This window comes from Hermetia illucens, chromosome 3 (assembly GCF_905115235.1).
Source record: "Hermetia illucens chromosome 3, iHerIll2.2.curated.20191125, whole genome shotgun sequence".
Classification (NCBI taxonomy): Eukaryota; Metazoa; Arthropoda; class Insecta; order Diptera; family Stratiomyidae; genus Hermetia; species Hermetia illucens.
In genome coordinates, this window is record NC_051851.1 from 4,915,976 (window position 1) to 4,928,256 (window position 12,281).

The 12,281-nt window shown below is 44.3% G+C and overlaps 1 protein-coding gene across 2 annotated transcripts in view; it reads left to right on the top strand.

The window, feature by feature from the left end:
- LOC119651630 (shootin-1) overlaps nucleotides 1-12,281 on the top strand; it is an 88,557-nt gene that overhangs the window by 37,922 nt on the left and 38,354 nt on the right. For both annotated transcript variants that reach the window (XM_038055293.1, XM_038055294.1), the window contains 2 exons: nucleotides 6,699-6,892; nucleotides 6,988-7,174. In XM_038055293.1, the coding sequence (XP_037911221.1) occupies nucleotides 6,706-6,892; nucleotides 6,988-7,174 (374 nt within the window). In that variant the 5' untranslated portion in view covers nucleotides 6,699-6,705. The remainder of the gene's footprint in view (nucleotides 1-6,698; nucleotides 6,893-6,987; nucleotides 7,175-12,281) is intronic.

The window sequence follows — 12,281 nt, forward strand, 5'->3', positions numbered from 1 at the left end:
GTGCTTTAGCTCTTTTCAGGTCTTCCTGAGAACTCTACACTCATCGTGTACAGTTCTGCGCTATCTTTTTTTGGGTTTTTTTTTTTGGGCAACTCACTGGTCGGCCACTTTAAGATAATAGAATCCATGGCAGGTTGTCACCCGTCTTCTAAGTGTGAACTAACCGTTGCCACTTCTACCTTTACCACTAATAGTGCGGGTAGCATCGAGTTCAGCGCCACCATCCACAGACGTAACTGACAGAGATAAATTGGTCGAGAGCTAGGTTGTTTTGCCAGTTAATACATAGAGAGCAGAATTAAACCTTGTTGGACCTCAGTTTGAAAATCGATTTCGATGGCTCTAAACCCGTTTGAGAGAGGAGGATGGAAAATTCACTTTAGTCTGGAGGGCCACACAACGCTTAGGCATCCCAGGATGTATAGTAGGTGGCTTAATCCTCATCCAAAAGTAGAAAAATAGTGAAAGTAGACCGTGCCAGTCCACCAGCCTCTAAGTGCAGCAACAATGAAATGTCCAGTCGATACGCGATTTCCCAAGTACCTATTTTGAAGTCGGGTACTGTCGTAAGGCACCAGATTAAAAGACATGAATGCGTGCATGTGAGGCGGCGTCTGAAGAGTTGCCACTGCTCTTGCAAATAAACCGTCAGCTCCTCTTGAATTTGAGAAAGTGGATGTTTGCTCAAAATAATTGGTTCGCCTCAAAGTTAGTGTGGTCCACCATGAAGTGCTGTACAACTGGCTGTGTAGGCTGTGATCGGCTCAAATCAGAACATGATGATTTCGCTCGTTATGATTAATAATCAAGTCGGGTTTAAGGGTCTACTTAAATTTTCACCTTCCGGACAACAAAGCTGAGGCAATGTCTAAAAAGTTTACTTTCCAATTGCAACGAAACCATCAGCTAGTTTTGGAATTTGAAGGCGATTTAACCTGTGCTTACTTCCTTCATGCAGATGTATGCAGATCTGTTGTGGAAAACCTCACGGGAAATGTTGCAATTAGCTCTTTTTTTACATCAAAGACCATTACCCTTCCTCACTCTTCAAAAATAATCTATGATTCCACATTTCACGGAAAAATTTGAGCTTTATATGGCGGCTGCCTTTGGGACTTTGTGGTCCAGTTCAGATAGCAAAGTAAAACCCCCCACATCATGGATTTATCCTTCCTCGGCGCTCATAAACTATACCCTTGAGCGTCTGAAGACAATGCTCAAAGTCCAATGTTCATCATGATGAAGCTATCTCCTGCTTTAAGCACCGAGTATCCAACATCCAATATGCTCTGTCCCGCTTAGCTCAGTGTTCGAGATAGTGAAATTATGCCGGTTTCCAGAACTTACCGCTGAGATTGTCTACTTTCAAATAGCGTCATGAGTATACTCCAATTGAGAAGCCTATGGCGAAAGCCTTGACTATACCTTAGCTAGCTCCCCTAGGATGGAAAATTGTCCCTCGACCATCTTTAGACCAAACTCCCACGGTGGGTTGGACTTAGGCTTTCTAGGGCGGAATATAGTTATAGTTACTGTGCAGGGCTTCGGAAACCCAGTTTTTGAGAGTGGACAAGCTAGCTCTCAGCGTCGGTATCCAACAACCACTGTGCTTAAGAGAACCTTGGCAACTGTGATATCAAATATTACAATCTCTCTCGGGTCTCGACGGGTCCGTGAATGAAACCAGTTCTACTCCAACTGGTTTCACTGACGGACCCGTTCAGAAGAACCCCGATTCTTCACAGATCCCCATCCTTACAGGCAAAAGCCCTCGCAAATGAAAATGCTACTCCCAAGGGGGAAAGTGTAGCGGGATACGGGAAAGAGGAAACAATTCCGCATAACGACCTGAGCGACATAATGTGCAGCCACCAATCGGGAAGTTATTATCATCATCATCATCATACACTGACATTCTCAAAAGAGTGAAGGCAAACACCGAAGCTACCTATTTGGGAGATAATGTTAGCCGCATTAGACGGTTTTAGAAAGGATACTTTATGTTGGAGCTCAAGAAGTCCAAGGATATAACGGCAGAGAAATTTTTGAGTCAAATCATCCTTGGGACAGGAAGCCGAAATCAGGGCTAGCAAGCTGGAGATCTCTACAGTCTATAGTCTATAGATGAGGTCACCACGAAGGATACGGTTCGTCAGACTTTGGTAAAGGAGTTCAACTTTATTGGACTTCAAAAGTCAGCACTAAATACCGAATGAGTAAGAATAACCCGCATCAAGTGCCGTCTTAGAGAGCATGTGCCGTCGAAACGGTGCTTTAGATGGCTTCGCTCGCACCACGAAAGCGGAGCCTACCAAGTGGTAATAAAAAGACTGCTGAGATTACTCCGGTGACCTGTCTGCATCTTGAAAGAGATTGTTACCACTCTGTTCCCCCACCACCATGACAGCGGAAAGCAAACAGTGGTCCAAGTCGACGAGTGCGTGATGCCCTCAGTTACCGAGGAGGAGCAACGGGAAATATGTGGTAGGATCAGTTGTCTCAGGTTTGGATGGCATTCCTAATCGAGCTTTGAAGTAGCCATCAAAGACTAGGGCCGATTTTTTGCCAACAGCTTCGAGGCGTGTCTAAAAGAATGAATATTCCCTGTCACCTGGAGATATAGCATCATATCGTCCAATCTGTCTGTTGGACATTGGGAAGATGATGGAGAGAGTAATCTATAATAACGGCGAAAATGGCCTATCGCGGATCCAGTGCGGGTTTCGTCACCTCGATCCTACCGTGGTTGCAATAAGCATGATGGTCAGCCTGGCAAAAGATGCACTGAATTCTGGTGGTTGCTGTGCCGTGGTGGCAATGGATGTCAAAAAGGCATTCAATTCAAACTGAAACTGAATTGGAAGCGCGTTGGCTAACATAATTGCGTATATTTGTTGCAGAAAAACACCCAGAGGATGTGAAGGCTTACGTCACGGAGGCAGTGAAGGTGCTAAAGACCTGGCTGGAGATGGTTGGATTGACTCTGGCGAATGAGAAAACGGAAGTGGTCCTGTTCTACGCATCATCTGTATGGGCGGAGGCAAACTTTCGAAGGGTCGATGGATGCACAGGCTCATTCCCAACATTAGGGTATGGCTTGGTCGGCAAGACGGAGAAACCAACTAGCACGTTACCCAAATCCTCACGGAGCACGGTGGTTGCTACAGGAAGTATCTTTACCGCTTTCGGCTGTAGTGACGCACCAGAGGATGCTGAGCATGACATGCTTCACTACCCACGATGGAAAGAAGGAGCATAAACCAAGGGCTGGGATGGAACGTGAACGGAGAATATAGTTACGGAGATGCTGAGGTCAAAGGGGAACTGGTTTACAATCGCCTCCGCAATTGTAAAAATACAGAATGAGCCTGTGAAGGAAGGAAAAAGGAGGAAAGCTTAAAGGACGAGAATCATGAGTGAATAAAGGTAAACCCACCCCGCGAAGTAATACCTAATTGGTGGTCTCGCGGAGCTATAGCTAGAGAGATCGGGAGTGGTTTTTAGTGGGTGCGAATCCCGCACGCGCCCGCTCCAACTCCGTCGTTTTTACCATGGAACTGGAGCGCCTTTCTAAGATTTTCCACCTGCAGGAAGCAATATTGACGTGTGCTGCATTATTGATATAATACTTCGACTGGTGAGTGCTGAGTTAGTGTGACCAGGCGAAACCGTAAATTAATATGACACCTGAGTAAAAATTAGACATTATGTAAAGTACTGCCTCTCCGTTGAAACTAGCCAGTTTCGAGTAGAAGCTGTTGATATGACCTTTAAAAAGGCTAGTCAGCGAATTGACCCTTTCGAAAAAGGATATTTGAACCTGATATTGGTATATTTTTGACAATGAAACACTGTATTGTCGTTCATCTTCTTTACACCCCACGGATCGCAGATCTCTGAGGAAGAAGCGTCAATTTAGGCAGAAGGAAGGATTTGTTTAGAGTACCATTGATGAGCAGCCTGTTAATAATGCTGCTGGTGTCACGCCTAATTTTAATCAGGGAATGCTAAGGAATTCAGGAAAGCTTCTGCCAAGGGGTGTGTCAATGAAGCCGACTATAGTTTATAATTTTCTTCCCCCTGTTTTCTTGTATCACCTACTACTAGTTCAACCATATTTGATTCGATGACAAAGTTTAAGGTAATGGTCCATCTGGCAGTAAGGGGAATTGGAAAGGGTAGTGTGACTTTGATTGGCCATGAGGTGCATACTGTCGGCGAATTTGAGGTTCTTACACTTAGTAGGTCAGTGATGATGGCTATTTTTCAAACGTTTCTCTTTGCAGATTCAATTATAGCGACACATGTGGCTGAGAGTTCAGTCATTAGTTGAGATGGAGTCACCGCTGCTTTGAGAGCCAATACTATTGCATATATGTATTGTAGTGGAAGGATACTGCTGGACAAACGACCATTTTGAGTGGCCAGAGACGACCAAGAGGGGAGAGCTATCCCAAAAAACCTGAAAAGCTGGGCGAAATTGACCGTGAATGTCCGCTCGAAAATTTTGAAACTCCATCGACGTGCTTCTTCGACACGTGCTTGCACGCCTCTGTGCTAGCCAGGCTCGACAGGAGGGAGCCTTTCAGCACTTCGATTCCTCACATGTCTTTTCACAAAAATTCGTGCGAAGGTCCGCACCGGATTCTAAAAACTGAGTATTCGCATGCACTTAACTAATTAAATACACACAAGTTAAATCTGAAAATAAAATAAAAAGGGCGGCTCGACCGCGCCCGTGGAGCGGTAAAACTTTGGACCCAAGTGCCATGATCAAAAGGGAGGATCCACGATGGATTGCATCCTCGATCATTGTTTCAGGACGTCAGATGTTTAGTGAGGCGCGGCTTCAGAAGTTCCCACTTTTCATTGATATCCTTAGGCCAACTCTTATCGCATCTCCCGCTCATCAGCTGTATCCCCGATCAGCCGGTTCCCGGTTCTGTTCATTTTTGATTCCACTGACGCTGGCCTTGAACTCCAAATTCAAGTCGGCGCAGCGGAAGCAAAAATACACTCCCATTTTTGCATGGGTAAATGCATGCATATTCATTCTATCTCAGGTAAACCGATAGGCGCATCGGTACACTCAACATTATTTTACGGGGGCTCAATGCTTGATGACAATCAAATGCAAACTGAAACTTGTTCAAATGTAATAGGATTTTTAAATTTAGGGGAAAGCGACCAGTTGTTTGCTTTTTTCTAAAATAATTAAAATTAAGTATTCTAAATGGCAAATATTGGATCAAAAGGAAGATCAGGATAGGAATTATCCAATTGAGAGGGCTAATTGAGACCATATTGCAAAGCCGCGGACCCTACAAATCTGGAATGCCTGTCTTAATAGAAATTGAAATCAAATATCTTATCTTATTCATTGCCTCATCAGACAAAGCGTAATGTAGTCAAATTTAGGTTGGCGATTATACATGGTCAACGACAACTGTGTCAGTGTTCTGCCGAATATGGGTACCATTTTTGAACCCAGTGACGACAATATCTGATTATGTTAGTTAAAGAGGAACGTGAAGTCCAAATTTGATTTGAAAAAGATGAGAATTCGTCTCTGATTCTACTTTTTCATCTGTTATCGGGTGGACCTGCGTCATTTGACCTTAATTGACACCTCCCTTAGAATATCTTAGTTAGATAAAAGTTTGCTTGCTTCCACGTCAACCATCGTTACCGCTTTAGCCCTGGCAAATAAAGTTATGAAATCATGACGGCAAATCATGCAAACCATGGGAGTTTTCCTTATTCATCTGGGTCGTTATCAAACTGTTTTTTTTGTCCTGATGGCAGCAGGTTCCGGATTTGAAAATCTCATTACTTCAATACTGAGTGTAGAATATAGGATTAGTCCGATTAGTAATAATGTGTTATGGACACCTATCAATAAACCTAATTAACACCGGCCTTGCTTGTCCTTGTATGCTCCGATTGGGCAAACCATCATTACTCGGCCCCATACTTGGTCCAAACTCCTACATTCAGATGCGTCTAGTTTCAAGTATCTTTGTAACATTGTTAATTTTAATCAATCCAAACCATTTATGCACATCAGGAAAAGACAATTAACACTGAGTAGGTTGAGGTTTCTGGTCACATGTACATGGTTAGCAAATGTACCCATATCCATATCTTAATGGGATTTATTATCCAAAAATTTAGACCATTGTAAATGTGACTCAGAGACAAGCATGAAATTCGAAATTCCGCCCATGATCAATTTATCTTCTGCTTTTTTTCTTCTTAATTTAAAAGATGCAGATGAGTGCTGACGTAATTCCTCTCTACAAATGTTGAGTCTTAATTGAACCGAGGAATGCCTCATGCTGTCGATAATATCTAAATATATGTAGGCACTTGGGCAGATTCATCGGTTTTCCAAATCAAAGCCAAACTGCCCTCAATTTCCGAATTTCTTTCTTTGAATTCTAGACTCATGAATTAATCAAAATCTGTGAGATTTTGAAAATTTAAACTTTCCTATAAATTCCACGGATAAATCTTTAGGTTTTCGCGTGAAATTTAGCATAATTGATTCAGTGAAATGTGGGCGGTGGCATTACTTAAATTTAGCCTTGAACAGCCTTGAACGCGACTTTGGACTATGTATCTAATGTTTTCTGACTTTATAGATTGATTGTATGAACAAATATTTGATTGGTTGTTTCTTTGATTTGTTCTTTTAGATAAAACATGGAACGTCGTGGGCGGATTCCTGTTGCGACTTATAGAACGCCGGAAGGGAAAACTCGAAGCAGAAGTCGCGTACGTGATCCGAATTACAACAAATCCGATCCGGAGACAGACCTTTTCACATTGTTAGAAGATAATATTGCACTTAGGGAAGAGAATGAATTGTTACAGCAGAAGAATAATAAATGTGAGTGTATGTTTGCAATGGTAAATGTTTCATCCAACTTATTTTAAGCCTCTCTACCATGTAAACCCCGATACTTACCTCACCCTTCTTTACAGTTGAAGAGGAAAAGGAGAAAATGGAAAAGGAAACCACAACATTAAAGAATCGTATCAAAGAGTTGGAGGGTCAACACGAAATGCTTAAATCACAAATGGTTGAAATCAATTTAACACTGAACAAAACCATTGAAGAGAAAATGCTCATCAAATCGACACAACAACAAAGTGCAGACAAAGTTAAAAAGTAAGTGTTTTTTGGTAGAACAACCCTTAATTCTCATTTATATCTTTAAATACATTTAAAGTACTCAACCTAACAAACTACACCACTGTTCGCTCATAAAGTGAGCTATATTGCTCTATGTGGAATTTAAGGGAGAGTCCCCATATATGCAGTTTAGTTTAGTTTGGTTTACTGGGGGGAGCCGCAGCTCCGAGCACTTAGGCCATTGCTTGGCCCATTGTACTATCCCCGTAAATCCCCTATTCAATGGCTACGGTGTTCGTAGGCTTTAGCGAATCTGAGAACATTCACCAGAGGCAGAGAGTGTGTAGATTCTTCATTGAAAAAAACCTTACCAAGGGGTCTTCGCCTGAGATCTGAGGAGGCCGGGCAGGGCCGTCTCCTCCTCCTTCTCAATTGGCTGTACATAGCCGAAACCACCACCTCAATCTTTTCCATAAGATAGCTTAAGAAGCAGTGCCTCGTTAAAAGCCCTACTCGGGTTTTCATGTCCCACTTTTTGAGGGATTACAAAAATGCCGCTCTAGCGACCCCAGGTTCATTCACAAGGATTTTCGCCTGCCGGCAATGCGGCAAGACGTGGCAATTTCTCCACTCAGCTGCGTGAATCCTTGCAATTTCACCCTTCAGAGTAGACTTGACAGTGGGTGGCCAGATTCCAAAAGCTAGTTCTGGCCCTACCATCGTGGATCCAGACCCTCGGCGAGCCAGTCTGCCAGCCTCCTCATTACCAGCGATGTTTGAGTGCCCCGGCACCCACATCAGGAATGTTTCGTTCAGTCAGTCAAGTTTCAGCAGCACCTGATGACAACTCCACACCAACTGGCTTGATATATCATTGCTGTTTAGTGCTGATAATGCCGTCTGACTGTCGGAACAGATTCGAATGGTGCGACCCCTCCATTTTTGTCGCAGACATTCTTCTGCTGCCAATGAAATGGCATATATCTCCGCCTGGAATATGGTCGTCATTTTTCCGAGGAGTCGGGCCAGTTCTATAATCAGATTCTCCGAGAACACCCCTGCGCCCGATCCATCCTCCATGACTGACCCGTCGGTGAAGATTATTAGGTCTGTAATCTGAAAAGACTCATGGCCACTTGTCGACCATTCTTCTCTTTCGGTGATTACGACAGTGTATGTCTTTTCAAGGACGAATCTGGAAACCATATGATCGGTCGACATCAGGGCTACCGGATGTTTTTCAAGGAATTTCCAGATAGGCGCATGACCGTTTGATTGGCCGCCTTTCCACGCCTCAATGGTATCGAGTCTATATGCGTCGTTGGCCGCTTTCCGTTTCACCTCCAAGTGAATGGGGAGTAAATTCAGGATAGCTTCAAGTACCGCAATCGGCGTAGTACTCATTACTACAGTAATACTTAGGCAACCAAGTCTTTGAATCTGCGTTAGCAGCTTCCTGCTGTTAGCAAAATTCAGTCTTGGCCACCAGACGATGCATGTATACATCAAAATGGGTTTTATTATGGATGTATACATCCAGTATATCCGTTTGGGTGAAAGTCCCCAGGTCTTACCTATCGCACTCCTACAGCACCAGGACATTCTGCAGGATTTCTGATATTGTTCCTCGATATGGTGCTTCCACATTAACTTGGAGTCGAAATGTACTCCTAAATACTTGACTGTTTGTGACAGCGGGATTTCCGTCCCTGCAAAGGTGGGTAGCGTATAGCTGCCCACTTGATGTTCCCAGTAAACATAACTAGTCCAGTCTTCCTAGCGTTCACCATGAGTCCATTGGGGACGCACCAACTATGGATTCATCCAGTGTTGCATTCAAGGAAACTTGTCGGTAATTATTACGGCATGGTCATCCGCAAAAGCTTGCAAGAGGACTTTTTCGCCCTGAAGGAGTCATAACAGGGTATTCATTACCAAGAGCCATAACAGCGGAGGGAGAACCCCTCCCTGTGGGCAGCCCCTAAGACATCCTGCTTCAATAGACTTCTGGCCGACCGATATGTGGATTTTTCTCCACTCTAGCATGTGAAGGATCCGACTGATTAGCAGCGGTTTGATTTCATGTTGTATTGCCGCATCACAAATTGCCGCTAATGAGACATAATTGAAGGCACCTTCGATGTCCATGCCTTTCTGGTAGGCGTCTTGTCTATGCTGAAGTGGCCACTTTTAGTAGAAAAGACGTTAGACTGATCGGTCGGATGCTTTTTGCGTCTATGTAGGTGGGTTTCCCTAGTTTGGGAATAAATAAAGTCTTCACATCACGCCCGTTAATTGGAATATAAGCGTGTGCTAGGCATGTCCGACATATATTCCGAATATGTAGGCTCAGGGCATCCATTTCCTCTATTAATAGCGCAGGAATGACGCTATCCGGACCTGCAGACTTGTATCTATGGAACGAGTTAAATGTCCATTTTATTCGCTCCAGTGATACTACTTTGCATGCCAGATTCCAGTCTCTCGGTTGAAGGCTGTATGCACCTGTCGGCCCCGGGATGAAATTTTGGATGCTGCCTGGGAAGTGCACAACAAGCAAATGGTTTGCCGTTTCTTTATCGCTTTCTGTGTTCCTCTCGCTCTGTAAACGTAAATAACCCAGCTTCTGGCTTCGTTCTTTAACCAGAATCCGCTTCAGCTTTGAGGTTGCCTCAAGAGAGTTAGCAAAAGCGTTTCCATGATGATCGTTTAGCCGATCTTATGCTCTTCCTTAGAGCCTTCTGTGCCTCTTTATAGCGATTCCAGCTAACGGCTGAATCAAACTTCAGAACACGATTGAGGAGCATCCTTGGTGTGTGTCGGAGAGTGTGATATCGTTTGATACTCTCCACTGTCCGACCAGAGCCGCGATGTCAGGGAATGCCACCGTGGTGTCGATGATCTCTCGCCTGACCACGTTGGAGAAAGTGGGTTCATTACCCAAATTAAGGATCGGCAAATCGGTTCCTACTAGATACTCCAGTAGTCTCAATCCTGTGGTAAGCATTGACATCACATCCTGCTTTACCCCCATGGCGTATTGGATAGCTCTGATGAATGTTCCATTGGGAACTTCTTCTACGTCATAGGGAAAATATGCAGAGCACCATAGTATCTCTTTATTTCCCTGTTTAATTTTTATGGTTAGTTTAGCCGATGTGGTGTCGGCATCACATAGGTCATTAACCAAATTAGCTTGGAAGTCATACAACAGGTCAGCATGTTGGAAGTTTTGGCCCCTGACTACCCTGCCAACAACTCACGGTTCTTGTATGAGGTATATAAATGTCCTACAGCTATTGATCCGACGCAATGCTGCAAATTTATTTGGGAAATATGGCACCTCATCTACGCTTCAGATGAAGATGTCGAGAGCTCCACGTCGCCTTCAATGGATTTAGGAGCCGACACTTGTAACTTGGCGGTCCCTATCCAGTAGTAGAGCCGGTAGCCCGTTAACATCGGGTTCCGGAACGCCGATAGTGAGAAAAGTTCCTGGTCTACCGGCTCTCTCTCCTGTTTTGCTGCCTAGCAGCATTAAGGTGAAAGTGTTGAGGTTATTCTGCACACCAAGTTGTTCCAGAACCCCAGCACCATTCCGCTCTTCTTCTGGAAGCCAGAGGAAGCACTTTTTAACGATGGCAACTCAGAGACCCTTTTTAGTGTTAGTCGCGCACCCTCCCACACATCGTTGAGGGAGGAACGGTACTGCCTGAGCCACTCGTTCGTGCTTTCGTCGGCAAAGTTTATCCGTAACATTTTACGATATGCACCTACCGAGTCAAAGCGTAGTATAATCCTTTGCAAAGTTGCAGTCCTTAGAGCTACGAGGAGTTTCCTCCTAAGGTGCTCGCACTGCTCAGTATCGTATACGGATAGATTAGAGTCGTCATACAAAACTCGTCCATTGGCTTCGATAGCCTTGGCTGCAAATAAAGGCCTAGCCGTTGCCGACTGAGCCCTCTTTGCTGCCTTTTTTGTCGAAGAGTTGGGATTGTCCGAGGAACGCTGCCGCTTCGGTTTCCCCTTATGGGTTTCGATTTGCACGGAGTCGGTTTGCCCACAGGCTATTTGCTGTTCGTGGATAGGTGCTTACACATGGGCAAGACTTTAGCCTCAGCAGGTAGCGCCGATTGGAACCTGGGCTCAGGAGTGCTGAGAGAAGGGTCTTGCTTCGGCTCGTCCGTTAAGGACTGGGTCCCAATTAGATTGGTTCCTACATGAGTAAGTGGACAAATTTAGTCTAGACTCAGCTTCTCCATCGATGAGCTTCGGGTTGCCCCTTCACTCGGGGTTGGATCGTCACGATCGAGGTTTAATTGCAGTATTTTAAAAGATTTCTGTTTTTGTTCTTTTGCTTTCTCATAATTCGCTACCATGGCCTTAGTTTTATCGGGGAAAGTGAGCCGGTCTCGGCAGAGCCCCTTTTTGCCGAGACAAGGCTAGTTGAAAGTGGAGGTCGCCTGATACCCAGAGTTCACTGTTTACGGCCACATCTTAACCTCTGTGACCATTCAGCCCTCGACACAGTAGTCACCCCTTGGCTTAGGTTTTGATTGGCTTCAGATGTCACCTCTCATCTCCTGGAGGATCCTTACTAAGCTCCCTCACCACGACAAGGTAGGAAATCGTCGAGGGAGCACCATATATGCAAAAGGGGGGTGCACAATTTTTTTTCACCAGATATAGTCATGTGGGCTATCAAATGAAAGGTCTTGATTAGGACTTTTCAAAACTGTTCTCAGTTTTGACATTTAATTCACAAGGAGGAGGGCACGGGCTAGAAAAGAATCATTTCTTTCGGGGGCCATTCTCAGAACCTACCCAGCAGAAAATATAATAGTATAATTAGGAAAGTGCCACTTTATGGTGCCTAGGCTCTGAAATATCCATCATATTGATATCTGTTCAAATAAAGTTGATTATAGTATATGTATTACTATAATTTTTAGTAGTTGACTGCAGACCCCTATAGGCAAATGCAACAAACAATGAAGATAAAACAGGGGCTAAGAGAAACACAACCGAAAACATTCTTGGCCGAACTAGGACTCCAATTTGCGCTAGAGAATAGAACACTTTTGATCGTGGCCCTATGCCCGAACGGAAATATCCTAGTTTTCCTAATGCCCCCTCCCAGATT